This window comes from Lontra canadensis, unplaced genomic scaffold (assembly GCF_010015895.1).
Source record: "Lontra canadensis isolate GAN:19392208 unplaced genomic scaffold, GSC_riverotter_1.0 scaffold165, whole genome shotgun sequence".
NCBI classification, from domain to species: Eukaryota; Metazoa; Chordata; class Mammalia; order Carnivora; family Mustelidae; genus Lontra; species Lontra canadensis.
The window spans coordinates 1591546-1615526 of NW_022631159.1; the positions used below are offsets into that span (position 1 = coordinate 1591546).

At 36.4% G+C, this 23981-nt stretch overlaps 1 protein-coding gene across 8 annotated transcripts in view; it reads right to left on the minus strand.

Annotated features, from left to right (window-relative positions):
• KDM4C (lysine demethylase 4C) overlaps positions 1-23981 on the minus strand; it is a 391065-nt gene that overhangs the window by 181590 nt on the left and 185494 nt on the right. For all 8 annotated transcript variants that reach the window (XR_004381223.1, XM_032845562.1, XM_032845566.1 and 5 more), the window contains 3 exons: positions 6238-6419; positions 4390-4603; positions 2356-2432 (listed from right to left, as the gene is read on the minus strand). Coding sequence is in view for 7 of the 8 variants with exons in the window: in XM_032845562.1 (XP_032701453.1) it covers positions 2356-2432; positions 4390-4603; positions 6238-6419 (473 nt within the window). In the remaining variant the exon portion in view is untranslated. The remainder of the gene's footprint in view (positions 1-2355; positions 2433-4389; positions 4604-6237; positions 6420-23981) is intronic.

The following is a 23981-nucleotide window of genomic DNA, read 5'->3' on the forward strand; positions in this document are numbered from 1 at the left end:
TCCCAGGGTCCTGGGATGGAGCCCTGCATCAGGTTCCCTGCTCAGCGGGAAACCTGCTTCTCCCTCTCCCACTCCCCCTGCTTGTGTTCCCTCTCTTGCTGTCTCTCTCTCTCTGTCAAATAAATTTTTTTTTTTTTAATGCAATCATGGGGTGCCTGGGTGGCTCAGTGGATTAAAGCCTCTGCCTTCGGCTCAGGTCATGGTCTCAGGATCCTGGGATAGAGCCCCGCATCGGGCTCTCTGCTCAGCGGGGAGCCTGCTTCCTCCTCTCTCTCTCTCTGCCTGCCTGTCTACTTGTGATCTCTGTATGTCAAATAAAAATAATAACAATAATAATAATAATAATAATAATAATGCAATCATTCCAGCCACAAAATCCAAAGAATCATACTTGTCTACTAAAAATTAATATTGTAGCACTCACAGCCACACTGAATAAGGGAATTAAAACCAAAACATTGATATTATCACTTACTTCTCTGCAATGCTAAAATTGCAACTCACTGATTTCTCAGGAGAAAAAAAATAGGGTCTGAGCTTCATAGACAAAGTCCATTCAAATGGATAAGTTGAAAAACAATTGGTGCACTATGAATTCAGATCATTTCAACTTAGAAATAAGGTATTACGTGGGTCTAAAAAAATTATTGTAAAATTGTATTCAAGAGTTTTCATTTCTTTTGCAAACTTTAAGAGATTTACATGGTATCAATAATAAAACACAAAAGATATTTTCTGAGGGTATGAGGGATTAAGACTAATAGGAGCTTTAAATCAGTTCTAAAGGGTTATTAATCTAGTATTTCCTTCTTAAAACATGCTAAAGGAGAACAGCATAAGCTATCACAAGCAGCATTAGAATCAGGGTGGACGGCCTCAGCCTGGTCCTGGCTCTGCCACGCAAAGGACAATGGTACCTTGGGTAACAGGAGTGCTCAGGGTGTAAACACCTAAGTCAAGCAGTAATTGTAGATGGAATAAAGAATTCTTCATGCCTTGGTGAACTGGATTAGAATATCTCTAATCTTGAAACCTATACTTCAGGGTGAATGAGAGGACATCACTGGCTAGACTGATTCTATAAAGCTTTAATTCGGCTCATACAACAATATAAGACCTGCATGGTAAATAAGAACTGAATATACTTATTACTTCAAGACTTCCAGGATGATTTTAAGATACTCTGTATTTATATAATTTTTGTTAATATAATGATCACATAGAAGGAAATACAAAAACGTTTTCTGGGACTCCTAATGAAAGAATTCTTAAATTGGAGATATTACCTCTAACACCAAACAGATCAGATTATTTGGGCTATAAAGAATGTCCATACTTTCCCTCATTTTTCCCCTAGTACCTAAAGTGAATGCCAGCAAAAAAATAATTCAGGACATTCTCAGACATCTTTAATTTACAGTCACCATATGTCTCTTTCAACACTGAGAGCTAAACATTTGTATCATGACATAAATTTTTACCATGCAAGGCTCCTCCTCCCTTTATCGTCCCTCAGGATTTTAACTCTGGTTGCAAAGAAATTTAATTCATTGTCATTAGAGAACATTGAGAAACAAAGTAAATGCTACTATTACAACTGAAATCACCTGCTCTGAGATTAAGAGTGAGGGATACAATGTTAAGATCTAACAGGTCCTAACTTTCAAAAATGATCTGATGCTTCTTGAAAGAGAATTTTTTTAAGAAATATCAAAGTAGCACATAATTAAATGGAAAAATAGGTGACATGGTGAGTTACTATAACTTAATGCTTGGATGTAGCTAAAGTTTCAACAGGATTCATTAGGAAAAACAAGGTAGATGAGGAGGAATCTGTGTTCCCTAAGCAGGGTATCATTTGTTGTTCAAAGAATCTGTCCCAAGTTTACAGTAATGCCTGGCAAGATCCCAAAGTTTCTTGAAGTATGAATGAATGAATGAATGAATAAGTGGGGAAAGACCTCATACCAGTGGAAAAGTTATGTATGAGCATGGTTTTGTCAGGGGTCAGGGAGGATCCTCACCTTGAGTGTGACTTAGAATATTTATTTTCAAAAACTACAAAATAGACCTAGGCAGGAAAATGAAGGAATATTTTAGACTTGCTTTGATAAACTGGCAGTCTCTGTAGGCTCCTGAGTAGAGGACTGACACTTAGATATTTATTTAATATTTCTATGATGAATAGAGCCATTAGATAGGATGATTTGAAAAGAGAAGATCAGAAAAATATTGAGTATAGAAGTAAGTGCACACAAAACCATGCATACAGCCTTACCTTACTGCTAGATTAAATGTGTTCACAGTGGAGAGAGTGAGCAGAGGGGTTAAAATATATTAAAATAGGCCACTTACTGCTGTCCATGCATTTCTTTTGCAACGGGCACATAGCCATCCATTACAGATCTCGTGAGAAGGGATACCATAGCAACCTATAAAATAATAGTATGGATCCATGAATTAGGTCTTTTGCATTTCGGTAGTATTATACATTTTAGCACTGAAAAAATAAAATCAGAACAACTGTCCACCATAATAGCATTTTTTAAAAATTTTATTTTATTTTATTTTTTTCCAGTGTTCCAAAGTTCATTGTTTATGCACCATACCCAGTGCCATAATAGCATTTTTGATTCTCATTGCTTAAAACAAAGCATAAGCAAGGCTGTCTTCAAAGATACTTTTGGTTCTGATGCCTTGTAAAAGGATATCAGTCTTAGGAAATATGAGAATATGGGTCTCAATCATTACTAATGCTCACAATAATTATCTGATAATTCTTGAATGGGCAAAATAATTAAATTTCTAATTTGTTGGGCCTTGTCCTTTACTCATACAAAATGTATTTCAAAATAAGCTGCAATTCATGAAAGAAAATTTAGGGAAGCTTTAAAATAATATAATAAATCAACTTTGACATATTTTACAAATTAATATAATTTAAAATTACATTTCAAAAATTATGCTTAATTAGCTTTAATCTCAGTGGTAGGGACAGAGGATGCACAATTCACAGTTAGTGAAGAGGTATCTTCAGTTCTATTTGTCTATTCAATACATGCCTGACTCAAAATAACTATGTAAGGCAATAGCTGATGATCCAAATATAAGCAGCAATTATACAGTACCAACAAACATGTGTCACTCTGACTTCCTTTCAAAGGGCTTTGAAAGATTTAAAGAAGTAATTTTTAATATCAAATTTCTATAACATTTAAATGAAAGAGAAAAATAACAGAAATATAATTACCAAAGAAAAGCCTATCATAGTTAGCCAAGACTATAAAATGTTTAGTTCAAGCACATGTTTATGAAATACTACAGTTAAATTGTATAGCTTCTACATTCAGGAATCAAAATTAAATCCCAGTTTTCTTGGGAAATGATGCATTGACTGTTATAAACTTATAAAAATGTAAGGGTGAATGTGTATATATGTGTGTGTGTGTTACAGATTGATATAAGTAAAGAAGGTTGCTATATTTCAAACACATAATGTTAAATCTCTTGGGGAAGCTGACAGTATCTAATCAATCAATAAATGATAGACACCAAGACTATTTCAACCCTAATGTTAGACTGGTGTTTCTCTGGGGTAAATATAGAAGGTAATGCCTCTATTATAACCATTCATGCTACAGAGACCATACATAACTATGTTAGCATGACATATGATTTGGCAAGATCTGGAATATTAAAATGCTTTAAAATAGACTTGCAGTAAAAAATAGCTCCCTTTTCACATTTTAGAGGAGTTACATGGCAGGCAAATAAAAAATTATGTATTTGCCATGTATCCCATGATGTGAAATTACCAAATTATGGCAGGTATGGACCATCTCAGGACCATCTCGGTCCCAGGGAAAAACAAATGTAATGACTGTTCTCCCCTTGGAAGGCAACACAGATTTCCTTACGCTCCCAAAGAATAAAAATTAAACTCTATAATTAAATTTAACAATAATTCCCCAAATCACTGAAAAAAGTCATGTCTCCTTAAAAAGTACAAAGAAAAATAATCATGAATTAATATCAGAGGTTAAAATTAAGTTTTTATAAACTATCTCTTTAACCCACTGAGCCACCCAGGTGCCCCTTACAAACTATCTCTTAAAGTAAAATTCAAATTTGCAAAAGGAACCTCAAAATGTCCCCACATCTGTACAACAAACAAAACAAAATTGCTCTCCACTGATACTGTACAAAACTGTAGAAAAAGGGATTATTATACTTATACTTTTATCAGAAGAAATGTGAGAAAGAATGATCTAACCATTAAGAATGCCAATAGTTCAATTCAATAGATTTGGCAGGGGACAAAAGGGTGAGAAACAAAGATTATGTAAAGCACTGAAAAGCCAGTGTTTGATGAATGAGAGATTCATTTACTTGCATGAACCCGTACACAGCACTTTGCACAGGAAATCAGAAGACTTGTTCCATCCTCTTCCAGAAAGGCATTAGGCGGAGAATATTCTATATTTTCTTCACTATAAATAAAACACATCTCTGGAATGAGGGGCTTAGTCTTTCCTCCCGGAGTAACCACTTCATCTAATTTTGTCTCCCATCTTGAATCATTTTCTTCATTGCTGCTATCTGGCTGAAAAACACAATATTCCCACATGAGTGAAAAACATGCAAAGAAGTTAATCATTTGTTCTGGTCACTCAAATCCACTAATAGCTGTTCCATTCACTGACTTCCAGCTTCTGTTCTTCCTGTTGTTTTCCTTGATATAACTATTAGCTTTTTATCAATGTTCCTCTTCGGGCTCCCATCCAGAAGCTAAGCTGTAGAAACAGGAGGACGTTCTGTACATCTGCTTGTACGAAAAAGTTGATAACCTGCTAAAACTACATTCTTACATAAATAGTTCAGGGAAAGCATCAATTTTTCTGAGGAATTTTTATTTCTTTATTTACACTAAGTTAGCCGACTTGGTTTCATTTACTGAAAATTTTACCTGGTTACACTTGAAGGAGTATTTTCAAAGACCTCAGTTTTAATCTTTGCAAGAGTTTTTAGAGAATTTTTGAAGGTTTTGCCTCACCACAAAGTTTCAAAACCTCAAAACAGAAAGATCTGGCAAATGTCACTAAATAAGGAAATATAATGTGCAAAATAAAATTGTCATCCCTTACCAAAATATATGAAAAACATTTAGTGCTTAATTGAAACTCTAATTAATGAACTATCTTATCTCCAGAGATCTTATATTAAAAAGTTTCCCTATATCTTATAAGTTTAGTGAGAATTTTTTTAATTATTGGGGAAATACACAGGCAAAATATGATATACAAATAAGAGTCAATAAAAAGTTAAATTTTTCCAAGAAAACACAGACATTCAATGACTAAACAGAAAATAGTTTCTCAGTCACAAGGGCCCATCAAAGACAAGTGAGTTAAGTTTACTTCCTCTATTTTCAAAGCTGAAAATGTGGCATATCACCCAATTTCATGCCCTGAAATATCTGAACAAAAAAGCATTTACTTTACATGAACTCTAAAAGAGAAGCAATCTTAAAATACTTCTGATTCCATTATTGAGACTATAACTCAGGACACAATGCTCACATCAATACGCTTTATAAAAATATTGTATCTTAAAGTAGGTCACAAAGTTCCACCCATACTCGATTCCTGAAGATCACTTTATCTGAGTTTGTGTTAGAAAATGTGGCCCTCAGTGAGCTAAAATGCCATCAGGATGACATATGGAATAACACTGATGACAATACTACATACAGCTAGCTGATGAGGGTGAACTGAAAAACCCAGTTTGTATTGAGTCCTGCTGTATCTTACACATGTTCCACGTGGGAAGATAAAGAGAAATATTTTAAATGTGGGCCCGGAGTTGACAATTATTGAGAGCGATATTTTCCAAACACTAAGGCCAAGTTCCCTCTTTGCAAAACTTCTACTATTGTTAAGCTTTAAGTTCTGTGTTTCTTTCTGAAAAAGGCTGGAACTGCTCCTTGACGGAAATGAACCAAGACTGACAAATAAACGAATCACTTATTTTAAAATGATAAAGCACCACCAGAGAAGTGGCTTTCTAGTAACACTCAAAAATTGTTTGCTATTCTGTAATGGCCATGTAGCTACGTAAGTACTGATGTCTCCCTTTCCATGTACACACATACCTTAAAATGATTCACCTGTGTTTCTACAGTCATACAGAAAGCGAAGCAGTAAAGAAACCTGGCAGTGACCCCGCCACCGTTATTACCTTGTAGTAGGGCATGAGGAGAGCACAGATGGCACAGTGTGGCTCCATTTTGGCCATGGCTGCATTATACTCCTGTTCAGCCACAAAGTTTGGGGACTTTGTCTGCCAGAGGTGGACCAAAGGCTTCGCCCAAGACTCTGTTTCTTCCACTTCCTCCTCAACTGATGGAACCTCAGGCAATTCTTGCAAAACAAGGCATGTAAAAACAGTGAGCATGGGACCCAGAGAAAAACAACCCTGGTTATAAGAGAAGCAAACATTCCAAAGTATCATTGATATTAATGTCAGACAGGAAACCCATTTTATCTTTCAAATACATTCTGAGAGAAGCAGAACAAAAAGAATGTCCTTTTTATCCTTTTTATCTTCAAGAGCTAGGTCAGATCTGATGGCCAGACAATGAGCCTCCTTTTAAAACCCTCCCCATCCCTGCCAGGAATAACCCCCTCCTTCAATTTCACTACTTCTGTATTTCTACTGCTACCACTAACATCTCCCATGGTAAAACAGCTTATATCTGTGAAATTTCCTTCCAGTTAGCAGAGGAATTCGCTGGCCCAATAACTGCTTTACCAATATTTTTAGTTTCCTCACCTAATACTATATATGGCTTAATAAAAATGTATTAATTGAACTTCATTTAATTAACTTTTGGGTTCAAGAATTCATGACAAATAACATTTACAGAGTACCTATCATGTGCCAAGCAATACACTGCCATTACATGAATATGAAAAATAATTCTTATTCAAATCTTACTTGTTAAGATAATACTCCCAGAGGGTCAAATCTCTTAAACATGTATATCTATTAACATGCAAGAGGCAGAGATCTACTCCACAAAAATATTACTTTACAACATTTTATAGAAGGCCAGAAAAATACAGAAAGACATAACAGGTTAAGAGGAAAAAAAAACTTAATGCCTATAGTAGCGGACAGTATATCAGAACAGGTGACAGCAATCACAGCTACATCTAGTACTTAACATCTACAGCTGTGACACATTCTAAAACTCCTCACCACTAGCTGTCATAGTCTAACAAATAAATACTGTGGAGCAATGTCCTCAAGTCCCAAGCACAGGTGTTTCTGTGAATCAGTGTACTCCAGCCCTTACCTTGTTGACTTACCTGTTTTAAAAAAGTCAAAACAGATTTGCTGAGATGGAAAATAAGAAGAGCTAAATGAAGCTGAAAAGAACTCAAAAGACATCTGAGTGAAATGCCAACTGAGTGAAAGGTAATGTTCCTGCTTCCATGTTGGCAGTGGTGGTATTATTATTATTACTATTATCAATAATGGAAAATGCTTAGTACTCAGCCAGGCAGTGTTTAAAAACAAAAGGTAAGAACCTTAGCCTATATTTGCAAGGAAGTAATCTACCACTAAACAAACGCACACTGCTTCCCCCTCAGTCTTCCTACAATACAGAACAGAAGGCTACCTATGAAGACATAGATTTGACAAATGAAAGACAGGAGTTGAAGAGCTGACCGGGAATTTGAAATACCATTAAGTCCTTAACTCACAAGCTAACCTCTCCCACATACATACTAAAAATGGATCTAAACAAAAAGAAATCCTTTAGGTTTGAACAGCTACTCCCTCTTCCTGACACATAATCGATTTATCATATCACTTGCTTTATTATAAAAGGTTGAAACACACAAGATAAATGAACCCTTTGGTTGGTCATAAGTTAATGTGGGTAGTTCTCAAAACATTTTTAGGAATACAGGAAATACTATTTAGTTCCGAAAGCCCTAACAACAAAAAAGTAAAGGAGGGCAAATACTTCCACTTCCAATATACAGAAGAGAAAAATATTTTTTCTATTGCAGCTTTTAAATGTTTTGACATTTGGCATCACTATGCCTAGGAATTTCCTCTCTTTCTCCCTTTCTTCAACTAGAGTTGACTAATGAACCTCTAAATGCATCACTATACTTTCATTAGTACATAATTATCTCACAACACGATGTATTTTAAAACATGCCATGTAATAGAAATAGATTCTTACATTTTTTAAATATCAAATTAGTTCAGGGTGCCTGGGTGGCTCAGTCAGTTAAGCGTCCAACTCTTGCTTTCAGCTCAGATCATAATCTTGGGCTTGTGAGGTCCAGTCCCGCATCAGGCTCCAGGCTGGACACAGAGCCTGCTTAAGATTCTCTCTGCCCCTCCCCACCCTTTCTCTTCCCATAAATGAATGAATGAATGGATAGACGATGAATATATATTCATATATGAATGAATGAATATATATTAATAGATATATTTGAATTTTCATGAAAGTGAACATAGAAAGCCTGTCATTTTAATAAAAAAAAAAAAACATTCAGAGTATTTGTTGGCAGTGGCAAATCAAGTTCACAGTTAACTTAGAATTCTGGAAAATATTTTTCCACTATTGTAACCTTGACAGCTTCCCAATATTTAAAGCTGTTTCTGATGGGACTGATGGTGATAATATCAAATATAATTTTTAAATATTATATAAAGAGACCTGTACAATTCGGGTATGTTTACAAATGCATAATGTTCCAAAATCATGCATGTGTAGAAGAGTCGCTCAAAGTGCAAGACAGAACAGTGAATCTTGAGCTTACTAGAGTACTAAGAGTTCATTGATGTGATTTCAGATTCCACATTGCAACTAATCTTTAAAAAAAACTAACACATGCCGACTTTGGTGTAGTGTCAAAGGAGAATACCTATAATTATCTGAAAAGATTATTAAAATATTTTACCCCTTCCAAGAACATATCTATGTGAAGCTGGACTTTCTTCACATACTTCAACCAGAACATAATGCAGCACACTGAATGTAGAAACAGATATAAGAATCCAATTATTTTCATTAAATCTAATATTAAACACCTTTGGGGAAAAAAAAGTGAAACAATGCCACTCCTCTCTTTGTTTTTTATGATTGGAGATATTGTTATTTTTTATGAAAAAAATGATAACTATTTATGAATTTATTATTGCTACTTTTAAATGAATTAATACTTTTAAAATGTTTCCTATTCTAACTTCCAGTCAATAAGTATTGATAAGGTGAACCCATGGGAAGGGAAGGGAAAAAGAAAAAGAAGGGAAAGGACATGAAAAGATCAAATGAAACCTCTTTGGGGTCATCAAAACATTTAAGGGCATGGGGTTCCTGAGAACAAAAAGGTTGAGAATCATTAACCCACACATGACTATATAACATTCATCAAAAATATTAGTACCACAGAGTTACTGTTGAACAAATACAGCCATAACAAAACTAGTGCAGACTCTGTTCTCACAGCCAGGCAAGAACTTTGTAAACTACTTTCCTTAATCAATTTGTGAAACTTACACAAAAAGAAAACAAGTCAATACTGGAAAAGGGCATACTTTCCTCTCAGTTCCTTCATTAAGGTCTATAAGTTTTGTTAGCTATAGTAGGAAACAAATTCTATGTCAATAGAACTTCATTTTCTTTTTTTCTTGGTGAGTCATGAAGGCAATCTAAACTCACAAAAATGAGTTGGTGCATTCATGAAGGCAATCTAAACTCACAAAAATATTCCCGTTACTCTATAGTGAATAAAATACAGTTAAGAAAAGCAGGAGGGGGCGCCTGGGTGGCTCAGTGGGTTAAGCCTCTGCCTTCGGCTCAGGTCGTGATCTCGGGGTCCTGGGATCGAGCCCTGCATCGGGCTCCATGCTCAGCGGGAAGCCTGCTTCCCCCTCTCTCTCTGCCTGCCTCTCTGCTTACTTGTGATGTCTCTCTGTCAAATAATAAAAAAAAAAAAAAAGAAAAGCAGGAGCATAACACAAAGTAGTTCCTTAAATTTACATAAGCTCTTATATAGAATTCGTAGAAACAGGTTATAACACAGCTCTAGACACCATGTTCTCAGGAACTTTGTCCTGAATAAGGAAATGTAAGCAATGGCTTAGGTGGCCTCCAATGAAGGATGTCCAGCTCCCTAACAACCACTACTATAATGGGGGAATGGGGAAAAGACATACTACCTTGGATAAATATACTGAAGTAACCTGTTGAAAATGTTACTGCCATAACAAACAAACCTCAACAAATTAAAAAAGACTGAAGTTATACCACACATCTTTTCTGATCACAATGCTATAAAAATAGAAATCAACCACAATAAAAAGTCTGGAAAGACCACAAATACATAGAAGTTAAGTTAACCAGGTAACAGAAAGAGAACTAAAACAGTACATGGAAACAAATCAATATGAAAACATAACAGTCCAAAACATTCAGGATGCAACAAAAGCAGTTCTAAGGGGGATTTACAGCAATACAGGCCTACCTCAAGAAGTAAGAAAAAATCTCAAATAAACCACTTAACCTTATACCTAAAGGACCTAGAAAAAGAATAACAAAAACCTAAAACCAGCAGAAGGAAGGAAATAATAAAGATTAGAGTGGAAGTAAATTATATAGAAACTAAAAATATAGTAGAACAGATCAATGAAACCAGGAACTGGTTCGTTAAAAAAATTATAATAAAACTGATAAACCCCTAGCCTGACTTATCAAGAAAAAAAGAGAGAGGGGACCCAAATAAAGAAAATCACAGATGAGAGAGGAGAAATGACAACCAACACCACAGAAATACAAACAGTTATAAGAGAATATTGTGAAAAACTATATGCCCACAAATTGGACAGCTTAGAAGAAATGGATAAATTCCTAAAAACATATAAACTACCAACACTGAAACAGGAAGAAATAGACAATTTGAACAGACTGATTACCAGCAAAGGAATTGAATCAGTAGTCAAAAAACTCCCAATAACAAAAGTCTAGGACCAGTGGCTTCACAGCCAAATTCTACCAAACATTTAAAAAACAGTTAAGATGGGTAAGGAGGGCACATATTCTGATGAGCACTGGGTGTTATATGCAAATAATGAATCACTGAACACTACAGTGTTGGCTAACTGAACATAATAAAAAGAAATTTAATTATTAATTAATATTAATTAATTTAATTATTAATTAGTATCTATTAATTTAATAGTCAATATCTATTCTTCCCAAACTATTCCAAAAATAGAAGAGGAAGGAAAACTTTCCAAATTCATTCTATGAGGCCAGCATTACCCTGATACCAAACTACATAAAGACACCAGAAAAAAAAGAGAACTATAGGCCAATATCTCTGATGAACATGGATGCAAAAGTCCCCAACAAAATACTAGCAAACAGGATCCAACAATACATTTAAAAACCACTCACCACTACCAAGTGGGATTTATTCCTGGGTTGCAAGCATGGTTCAATATTCACAAATCAATCAGTGTGATACATCACATCAGTAAGAGAAAGAGTAAGAACCATATGATCATTTCAACAAACACTGAAAAAGCATTTGACAAAGTACAACATCCGTTCATGTTAAAAACCCTCAACAAAGTAGGTTTAGAAGGAACATACCTCAACATAATAAAGGCCATCTATGAAAAAACCACAACCAACATCATTCTCAATGGGGAAAAATGGAGAGCCTTTTCCCTAACGTCAGGAACAAGACAAGGATGTCCAGTTTCAGCCCTTTGTTCAACATAGTATTGGAAGTTCTGGTCACAGCAATCAGACAACAAAAGTAAGTAAATAAAACATACCCAAATTGGCAAGGAAGAAGTCAAACTTTTACTATTGGCAGATGATATGATACTCTATGTAGAAAGCCCAAAAGACTTCATCAAAAAACTGCTAGAACTAATAAACAAATTCTATAGAGCCAGAGGATACAAAATCAATGTAGAGAAATCTGTTGCATTTCTATAAACCAATAATGAAGCAGCAGAAAGAAAAATTAAGAAAAAATGTCATTTACAATTAGAGCAAAAAAAAAAAAAAAAAAAAAAAAAAAAAAAAAGATACCTAGGAATAAACCTAACCAAAGAGGGGAAACACCAGTACTCTGAAATGTATAAAACACTGAGGAAAGAAAGTGAAGATGACACAAAAAAATGGAAAGATATTTCATGCTTATGGACTGGAAAAACAAGTATTGTTAAATTGTCTATACTACCCAAAACACTCTACACATTTAATGTAATCCTTATCAAAACACCAACAGCGTTTTTCATAGACCTAGAACAAACAATCCTAAAATGTGTATGAAAGCACAAAAGACCTCAAATGGCCAAAGCAATCTTGAAAAAGACAATGAACAAAACTAAGAAGAAAAAAGAAAGAAAGAAAGAAAGAAAAGGAAAGAAAGAAAGAGGGAGGGAAGGAGGAAGGGAAGGAAAGAAAAAGAAAAGAAAACCTGGAGGCATCACAATTCTAGACTTCAAGTCATATTACAAAGTTGTAGTAATCAAAACAGTATGGTACTACCACAAAAAAAAAGATACAGAGATCGAAAGAACAGAGTAGAAAGCCCAGAAATAAATCCACAATTATATAGTCAATTAATGTCAGACAAAGCAGGAAAGAATATCCAATGGGAAAAAGACAGTCTCTTCAAAGAATGGTGCTGGAAAACTGGACAGCAACATTCAAAAGAATGAATCACTTTCTTACACGATACACAAAAATAAATTGAAAATGGATAAAATTCCTAAATGTGAAACCCAATATCATAAAAATCCTATAGCACAGGTAGTAACTTCTCTGACATCAAGCATAGCAACGTGTTTCTAGATAGGTACCCTAAGGAAAGGGAAATGAAAGCAAAAATAAACTTTTGGTGCTACACAAAATAAAAAGCTTCTGCACAATCAATAAAACTAAAAGGTAACCTATAGAATGGGAAAAGATATCTGCAAATGACATATCTGATAAAGGATTAGTAACCAAAATATATAAAGAACATATAAAACTCAACACCCAAAACACAAATAATCCAACTTAAAAAAAAAAAAAAGTGGGCAGAAGACATGAACAGACATTTCTCTAAAGAAGACATCCAGATGGCAAACAGACACAGGAAAGGATGTTCATAATCATTTACCATCAGGGAAATGCAATAAAAACTACACTGATGTGTCTCACACTTGTCAGTGGTTATAATAAAAAACAAAAGAAATAGCAAAGATGTGGAGGAAAAGGAACCCTCATGTACTACTGGTGAGAAGGCAGAGTGGTCCAGCCACTCTGGAAAACAAAAAGGGATTCCTCAAAGAGATAAAAATAGAACTATCCTAAGATCCAGCAATCACACTACTAGGTATTTACCCAAAGGATACAAAAATACTGATTCAAAAGGACATATGTATCCCGATGTTAATAACAGCATCATGAACAATAGCCATATTATGGAAAGAGCACAAATGTCATCAACTGATGAATGGATAAAGAAGTTGTAGTATATATATACACAATGGGCTATTACCCAGCCACTAAAAAAACGGAATCTTGGGAGGAGTCAAGATGGCGGAGAAGTAGCAGGCTGAGACTACTTCAGGTAGCAGGAGATCAGCTAGATAGCTTATCTAAGATTGCAAACACATACAAATCCAACGGGAGATCGAAGAGAAGAAGAACAGCAATTCTACAAACAGAAAATCAACCACTTTCTGAAAGGTAGGACTGGCAGAGAAGTGAATCCAAAGCGACGGGAAGATAGACCGCTGGGGGAGGGGCTGGCTCCCGGCATGCGGCAGAGCAACGGAGCACAAAATCGGGACTTTTAAAAGTCTGTTCCGCTGAGGGACATCGCTCCAGAGGCTAAACGGGGGTGAAACCCACGCGGGGTCAGCGTGGCCCCAGGTCCCACAGGGTCACAGAAAGATCGGGGGTGTCTGAGTGTTGCAGAGCTTGCAGGTATTAGAGCGGGAAAGCCGCTCTACAGAGACAGAGCTGAGGAGTGAGCTCTCAGCTTGGGGTTACCTTGAACCGGTCGCAGGCTGGGTGAGCTTGGAGTGCAGCCGAAGGCCAGGGATATGGGAGTGATTGGGCTCTATTCTCTGAGGGTGCACTGAGGAGTGGGGCCCCGAGCTCTCAGCTCCTCCGGGCGGGAGACTGGGAGGCCACCATCTTCATTTCTGTCCTCCGGAATGCTACGGAAAGCATTCAGGGAACAAAAGCTTCCAAAAGCAAACCTGAGCTGGATACTCAGCCCAGCCCCTGGTAAGGGCGGTGCAATTCCGCCTGGGTCAAAGACACTTGAGAATCACTGCAACAGGTCCCTCACCCAGAAGATCAACAAGAAATCATGCCAGGACCAAGTTCACCTACCAAGGAGTGCAGGTTCAATACCAAGGAGAGCAGCGGAATTCCAGAGGAGGAGAAAGCAAAGCACGGAACTCCTGTCTTTCTCCCCATGATTCTTTAGTCTTGCCGTTAATTTTTTTTTCAATTATTTTTTCTTCTTCAGCTAAAATTTTTTTTAACTTTTACCCTTTTCTTTTTTAAGGTTTTTAACCAGTTTATCTAATATACATACTTTTTCTTTTTTATATTTTTTCGGTATTTGTTTTCTTTTTTTTTTTTTTAATTGTTTGTTTTTCTTTTTCTGAACCTCTTTTTATCCCCTTTCTCCCCCCCACGATTTGGGGTCTCTTCTGATTTGGTTAAAGCGTATTTTTCTGGGGTCTCTGCCACCCTTTTAGTATTTCACTTGCTCCTTCATATACTCTTATCTGGACAAAATGACAAGGCACAAAAATTCACCACAAAAAAAAGAACAAGAGGCAGTACCGAAGGCTAGGGACCTAAACAATATGGACATTGGTAATATGACAGATCTAGAGTACAGAATGATGATTCTCAAAGTTCTAGCTGGCCTGAAAAAGGCAAGGACAATATTAGAGAAACACTCTCCAGAGAAATAAAAGCCCTTTCTGGAGAAATAAAAGAACTAAATATCAAACCAAGTTGAAATCAAAAAAGCTATTAATGAGGTACAATAAAAAACGGAGTCTCTCACTGCTAGGATAAATGAGGCAGAAGAAAGAATTAGTGATATAGAAAACCAAATGACAGAGAATAAAGAAGCTGAGAAAAAGAGGGACAAACAGCTAATGGAACACAAGGAGAGAATTCGAGAGATGAGTGACACCATAAGACGAAATAACATTAGAATAATTGGGATTCCAAAAGAAGAAGAAAGAGAGGGGAGCAGAAGGTATATTGGAGAGAATTATTGTAGAAAATTTCCCTAATATGGCAAAGGGAACAAGCCTCAAAATCCAGGAGGTTCAGAGAACCCACTCAAAATCAACAAGAATGGGTCCACACCCCGTCACCTTATAGTAAAATTTACAAGTCTTAGTGACAAAGTGAAAATCCTGAAAGCAGCCTGGGAAAAGAAGTCTGTACCATACAATGGTTAAAATATTAGATTGGCAGCAGACTTATCCACAGAGACCTGGCAGGCCAGAAAGAGCTGGCATGATATATTCAGAGCACTAAACGAGAAAAACATGCAGCCAAGAATACTATATCCAGCTAGGCTATCATTGAAAATAGAAGGAGAGATTAAAAGCTTCCAGGACAAACAAAAACTGAAAGAATCTGCAAACACAAAACCAGCTCTACAGGAAATATTGAAGGGGTCCTCTAAAGTAAAGAGAGACCCTAAAAGTAGTAGATCAGAAAGGAAGAGAGACAATATACAGTAACAGTCACCTTACAGGCAATACAATGACACTACATTCATACCTCTCAATAGTTACCCTGAATGTTAATGGGCTAAATGCCCCAATCAAAAGACACAGGGTATCAGAATGGATAAAAAAACAAAACCCATATATATGTTGCCTTCAAGAAACTCATTTTAGACCCAAAGACATCTCCAGATTTAAAGTGAGGGGGTGGAAAAGAATTTACCATGCTAATGGACATCAGAAGAAAGCTGTGGTGGCAATCCTTATATCAGACAATTAGATTTTAAGCCAAAGACTATAATAAGAGATGAGGAAGGACACTATATCATACTCAAAGGGTCTGTCCAATAAGAAGATCTAACAATTTTAAATATCTATGCCCCTAACATGGGAGCAGCCAACTATATAAACCAATTAATAACAAAATCAAAGAAACACATCAACAATAATACAATAATAGTAGGGGACTTTAACACTCCCCTCACTGAAATGGACAGATCATCCAAGCAAACGATCAACAAGGAAATAAAGGCCTTAAATGACACACTGGACCAGATGGATATCACAGATATATTCAGAACATTTCATCCCAAAGCAATAGAATACACATTCTTCTCTAGTGCACATGGAACATTCTCCAGAATAGATCACATCCTCGGTCCTAAATCAGGTCTCAACCAGTATCAAGAGATCGGGATCATTCCCTGCATATTTTCAGACCACAATGCTCTGAAGCTAGAACTCAATCACAAGAGGAAATGTGGAAGCAACCCAAATACATGGAGACTAAACAGCATCCTTCTAAAGAATGAATGGGTCAACCAGGAAATTAAAGAATTGAAAAAATTCATGGAAAAAAATGATAATGAAAACACAACGGTTCAAAATCTGTGGAACAGAGCAAACGCAGTCCTGAGAGGAAAATATATAGCGATACAATCCTTTCTCCAGAAAAAAGAAAGGTCTCAAATACACAACCTAACCCTACACCTAAAGGAGCTGGAGAAAGAACAAGAAAGAAACCCTAAACCCAGCTGGAGAAGACAAATAATGAAGATTTGAGCAGAAAAATGAAATAGAAACCAAAACAAAACAAAAACAAAAAATCAATAGAACAAATCAACAAAACTAGGAGCTGGCTCTTTGAAAGAATAAGATTGATAAACCCCTGGCCAGACTTATCAAAAAGAAAAGAGAAAGGACCCAAATAAATAAAATCATGAATGAAAGAGGAGAGATCACAACCAACACCAAAGAAATACAAACAATTATAAGAACATACTATGAGCAACTCTACGCCAACAAATTTGACAATCTGGAAGAAATGGATGCATTCCTAGAGAAATATAAACTTCCACAACTGAACCAGGAAGAAATAGAAAACCTGAACAGTCCCATAACCAGTAAGGAGATTGAAACAGTCATCAAAAATCTCCAAACAAACAAACAAACGCCCAGGGCCAGATGGCTTCCCGGGGGAATTCTACCAAACATTTAAAGAAGAACTAATTCCTATTCTCCTGAGACTGTTCCAAAAAATAGAAATGGAAGGAAAACTTCCAAACTCACTTTAGGAGGCCAGCATCACCTTGATCCCAAAACCAGACAAGGATCCCATCAAAAAAGAGAACTACAGACCAATATCCTTGATGAACACAGATGTGAAAATTCTCACCAAAATACTAGCCAATAGGATTCAACAGTACATTAAAAGGATTATTTACCATGACCAAGTGGGATTTATTCCTGGGCTGCAAGGTTGGTTCAACATCCACAAATCAATCACTGTAATACAATACATTAATAAAGGAAAGAACAAGAACTATATGATACTCTCAATAGATGCTGAAAAAGCATCTGACAAAGTACAGCATCCCTTCCTGATCAAAACTCTTCAAAGTGTAGGGATAGAGGGCACATACCTCAATATTATCAAAGCCATCTATGAAAAACCCACCGCAAATATCATTCTCAATGGAGAAAAACTGAAAGCTTTTCCGCTAAGGTCAGGAACACAGCAGGGATGTCCATTATCACCACTGCTATTCAACATAGTACTAGAAGTCCTAGCCTCAGCAATCAGACAACAAAAGGAAATTAAAGGCATCCATATCGGCAAAGAAAAAGTCAAACTATTACTCTTCGCAGATGATATGATACTATATGTGGAAAACCCAAAAGACTCCACTCCAAAACTGCTAGAACTTGTACAGGAATTCAATAAAGTGTCATGATATAAAATCAATGAACAGAAATCAGTTGCATTTCTCTACACCAACAACGAGACAGAAGAAAGAGAAATTAAGGAGTCCATCCCATTTACAATTGCACCCAAAATTATAAGATACCTAGGAATAAACCTAACCAAAGAGGCTAAGAATCTATACTCAGAAAACTATAAAGGACTCATGAAAGAAATTGAGGAAGACACAAAGAAATGGAAAAATGTTCCATGCTCCTGGATTGGAAGAACAAATATTGTGAAAATGTCTATGCTACCTAAAGCAATCTACACATTTAATACAATTCCTATCAAAGTACCATCCTTTTTTTTTTTTTCAAAGAAATGGAACAAATAATCCTAAAATTTATATGGAACCAGAAAAGACCTCGAATAGCCTAAGGAATATTGAAAAAGAAAGCCAAAGTTGGTGGCATCACAATTCCGGACTTCAAGCTCTATTACAATGCTGTCATCATCAAGACAGTATGGTACTGGCACAAAAACACACACATAGATCAATGGAACACAATAGAGAGCCCAGTAATAGACCCTCAACTCTATGGTCAACTAATATTCAACAAAGCAGGAAAGAATGTTCAATGGAAAAAAGACGGCCTCTTCAATAAATGGTGTTGGGAAAATTGGACAGCCACATGCAGAAAAATGAAACTGGACCATTTCCTTATAACACACAAGAAAATAGATTCAAAATGTATGAAGGACCTCAATGTGAGAAAGGAATCCATCAAAATCCTTGAGGAGAACACAGGCAGCAACCTCTTCGACCTCAGCCTCCCCAACTTCTTCCTAGGAACATCGCCAAATGCAAGGGAAGCAAGGGCAAAAATGAACTATTGGGATCTTATCAAGATCAAAAGCTTTTGCACAGCAAAGGAAACAGTTAACAAAACCAAAAGACAACTGACAGAATGGGAGAAGATATTTGCAAACGACATATCAAATAAAGGGCTAGTGTCCAAAATCTATAAAGAACTTAGCAAACTCAACACCCAAAGAACAAATAATCCAATCAAGAAATGGGCAGAAGACATGAACAGCCATTTCTGCAAAGAAGATATCCAGATGGCCAACAGACACATGAAAAAGTGCTCCACATCACTCGCCATCAGGGAAATACAAATCAAAACCACAGTGAGGTATCACCTCACACCAGTCAGAATGGCTAAAATGAACAAGTCAGGAAATGACAGATGCTGGCGAGGATGCGGAGAGAGGGGAACCCTCCTACACTGTTGGTGGGAATGCAAGCTGGTGCAACCACTCTGGAAAACAGCATGGAGGTTCCTCAAAATGTTGAAAATAGAACTACCCTATGACCCAGCAATTGCACTCCTGGGTATTTACCCTAAAGATACAAACGTAGTGATTGGAAGGGGCACGTGTACCCGAATGTTTATAGCAGCCATGTCTACAATAGCCAAACTATGGAAAGAACCTAGATGTCCATCAACAGATGAATGGATAAAGAAGATGTGGTATATATACACAATGGAATACTATGCAGCCATCAAAAGAAATGAAATCTTGCCATTTGCGATGACGTGGATGGAACTAGAGGGTATCATGCTTAGCGAAATAAGTCAATCAGAGAAAGACAACTATCATATGATCTCCCTGATATGAGGAAGTGGAGATGCAACATGGGGGAGTTACGGGGGTAGGAGAAGAATAAATGAAAAAAGATGGGATTGGGAGGGAGACAAACCATAAGTGACTTTTAATCTGACAAAACAAACTGAGGGTTGCTGGGGAGAGGGGGGTTGGGAGAGGGGGGTGGGGTTATGGACACTCGGGAGGGTATGTGCTATGGTGAGTGCTGTGAAGTGTGTAAACCTGGCGATTCACAGACATGTCCCCCTGGGGATAAAAATACATTATATGTTGTTAAAAAATAAATTAAAAAATAATATTAATAAATAAATAAATAAATACTTTTAAAAAAAGGAATCTTGTCATTTGCACCAATGTGGATGGAGCTGCAGTATATTACATTAAGCAAAATAAGTCAGAGAAAGACAAATACCTAATGGTTTCACTCATATATGGAATTTAAAAAACAAAGGAGCAAAAGAGAAAAAAAGGAGAGACAGAGGCAAACCAAGAAACAGACTCTTAATTATAGAGAAGAAAATGATGGTTCCCAGGGAGGATGGGTGAAATGAGTGATAGGGATTAAGGAGTGTACTTGTTATGATGAGCACCTGGTGATGTATGGAAGTGTTGAATCTCTATACTGTACACTTGAAACCAACACAACAACAGTATGCTAACTAACTCGAATTAAAAACTTACAAAATTAAAAATTAGGGGCACCTGGTTGGCCCAGTCAGTTGAGCATGCAAGTCTTGATTTTGGGGTCATGAGTTCAATCCCCATTTTGGGTACAGGAATTACCCAATATGGGTAATGTTTTTAAAAATTAAAAATCAAAAAATGAAAAAATAAAATTTTTCTGACTTATACCTAAGAAACTAAACTATACCTCTAATTCTGAATATTTCTGGCAGAAATAAAAGCTCGTGGAAAAACGTAGTAGAGATAGATATGCACACAGAACATAAGAATAGTGCTCAAGAAGAATTAAGAGGTAAACCAAGAGTATTTGATTTACATATGTGACAGCACTATGAGACAACTACACTTCTGCCACTTAGATAAAATCACAATAAGCAGCCTCTCATAGGCAGCTTGCTTACAGCTCACCCCATCCTTCATCAATGTATCTTAAAAACATCTTCAAAATAATCCTCCATGTTTGCTGTTAAAATCATACTTGCTGTGCTACTCTGATATAAAAAGAAACATATTTGGTCTTTGATCCAGTTCCTGACAGAAAGCTTCCAAAATTTTAGGAATTTCCTAAATGATATGGGTGAGAAGAGCACCACTGGATGAAATATTTGGTCTCAGTCCCTAGTTCCTGACACAAGAGCTTCTAAGACTCCTGGAATCTTAGAATTGATAAAAGTGTCTTGCATGCTAATAAGAAGACTGACTGGTAGCTGGGGGCCCCCAGATAGCTCCAAGATGGGGGAAGGTTACTAGAAAGCCCAAGGGATGATTAGAGGGTGGGCATTTCAGCCCCACCTCTGACCTTAGTGAAGGGGAGAGGGGCTGGAGATTAAGTTAAATTGCCAATTGATGATGTTTTATTCAACCATGTGGACAATCAAGCCCCCATAAAAGCCATACATGCAAAATGGACTAAGTTCCTAAAAATAAGAATCAAAACCATAAAAGTCCTAGAGGAAAGCACAGGCAGTAATTTCTTTGACATTGGCCATAGCAACATTTTTCTAGATAGGTGTCCTGAGGCAAGGGAAACAAAAGCAAAAAATAAACTATTAGAACTCCATCAAAATAAAAAGCTTCTACCCAGCAAAAGAAACAATCAACAAAACTAAAAGAATGAATGAAAGAAGTATTTGCTGAATGAAAGAAGTATTTGCAAATGACATCTGATAAAGAGTTAGCATCCAAAATAAAGAACTTATAAAACACCCATAACCCATAACACAATTAACACATATAATCCTATTGAACACCCATAATACAAATAATCCAATTAAAAAATGGGCAGAACACAGAAACACACATTTCTCCAAGGAAGACATCCGGATGGTCAACAGACACAGGAAAAGATTCTCAACATCACTTATCATCAGGGAAATGCAAATAAAAAGTACAATGAGCTATCACCTCACACCTGCCAGAATGGCTAAAATAAAAAACCCAAGAAACAAGTGTTGGTGAGGATGTGGAAAAAGGAACCCTCACACACTGTTGGTGGGAATCAAACTAATGCAGCCACTCTAGGAAAACAGTATAGAGATTTCTCAAAAAATTAAAAATAGAATTAACACATGATCCAGTAATTCTACTACTGAATATTTACCCAAAGGATATGAAAACACTAATTTGAAAAGATATATGTACCCCTATGTTTATTGCAGTACTATTTACAATAGCCAAAATATGGAAGAAGGGCAAGCGTCCATGGATAGATGAATGGATAAAGAAGTTGTGGTACACACACACACACACACACACATACACACACAATGGAATACTACTCAGTCATAGAAAAAGAGAATGAAATCTTGCCATTTGTGATGACATGGATGGATCTAGAGAAGATAACGGTAAGTGAAATAAGTCAGTCAGAGAAAGACAAATACCATATGATTTCACTCATACATGAAGTTTAAGAAACAAAACCAATGAAAAGGGGAAATAAACCAAGAAACAGAATCTTACCTACAGAGAACAAACTGATGATTATCAGAGGGGAGAGAGGGAGGTGGGAAAATGTGTGAAATAGGTGAAGGGGATTAAGAGTACACGTATCATGATGAGCACTCAGTAATGTACAGAATTACCGCATCACTATATTATACACCTAAAACTAATATAACACTGTACATTAGCTATACTTGAATTCAAAAACAAAAACAAAACCTTGAACAACAGGGTTCAGAGAGCTTCAGGGCATGAAGGCATGAATGTTCTGCACTTATTCCCCCACCCCATATCTTGCCTTGTACACTCCTTCTTTTTGGCTGTTCCTGAGTTGTAGACCAGTAAACATCAAGTGTTTCCCTGAGTTCTGTAAGCCATTCCAGCAAATGATCAAACCTGAGAAGGGAGTTATAGGAAACCCCAGACTTTATAGCACACTGATCAGGAGTAAAGACTTGAAATTGGTGTCTAAAGTGGAGGCAACTTGTGGCACTGAGCCCTTAATTTATGGGGGCTGTGTTGACTCTGAGTTGTTAGTATCAAAAATGAACTAAATTGTAGTACACCCAATTGGTGTTCGGGGAGTTAAGGAAATCACCTCACTGGGAAAAATGACCCACACATTTGCTGTCAGAAGTATTTGCACTTGGAGTACTGGCCCTCTCCTCTAGACCATAAACAATGTTTTTCAAAGATTGAATCCAGTCACAAAGGGATAACTAGAATGTGTCTTGTCAGTATGTAACTATAAAGTCTGAGGGCCAGTAGCACATCTGATGCTGGCTATTTATTCATCTGCAAAATGAGCATAAGATTTTCTAAATTACAAGGTTCCCCAAAAGGTTATATGAAATACCAGCCACAATACTGGTGCTACCCATTACTACGGAAAACCTAGGGCTTCAACAGATGATGGTTCCTTTCCTTCTAGATCTCCAGCATTTACCTGTGAGTCTGCATAATCTTTGCAAACATCATCCAGAAAATTATCTAAAATATATGCCCTAAATATTAAATTTTAACATGATAAGACAAATTGGAACAGGAAGGGCCAATCTACATAGGTACCCAATTATCTCTTATTATATAAACATTTCTATCAAAAGATCCATGTTTTCAGAGAAAAAAAAAGCCTTTATTCTGCCATTCATTCAAAAACATCACTAAATATTATCTATGATAATAAAAAAGATTAATCTCCTTTATAAAAGTACCCCCCCAAAAGTGCTCATTTAAAAATATTTAATAAATTATGGCGTGGCCATATTATGTCATCATTAGAAAGGATGTCTTGTGGGGTTTTTTTGTTTTTAACTAGGCTCCATGCCTAGCATGTGGCCCAGTGCAAGGCTTGAACTCACAGCCCTGAGATCAAGACCTGAGCTGAGATCAAGAGTCAGGCCTTTAACCAATTGAACCACCCAGGTACCCCTAAAAAGGGTAAAGAGCATTATTGAAATATAATAAATATGAATACATATGTAACATAATATTAAAGGAATATTCCATTAATAAGTTTAAAATATACATACAAAACTATATGATGTCAATTCTGTGAAATACATTTAAAAGTGTGGAATAAAGGAAAGGGAGTTTGTAAGTTTTTGTAGTTAAAAAATATGCAATTTTTAACGTTAAAAAAAAAAACCCTGCAGTCAAAATAAGATTAGGTAGCTCCTATGAACTG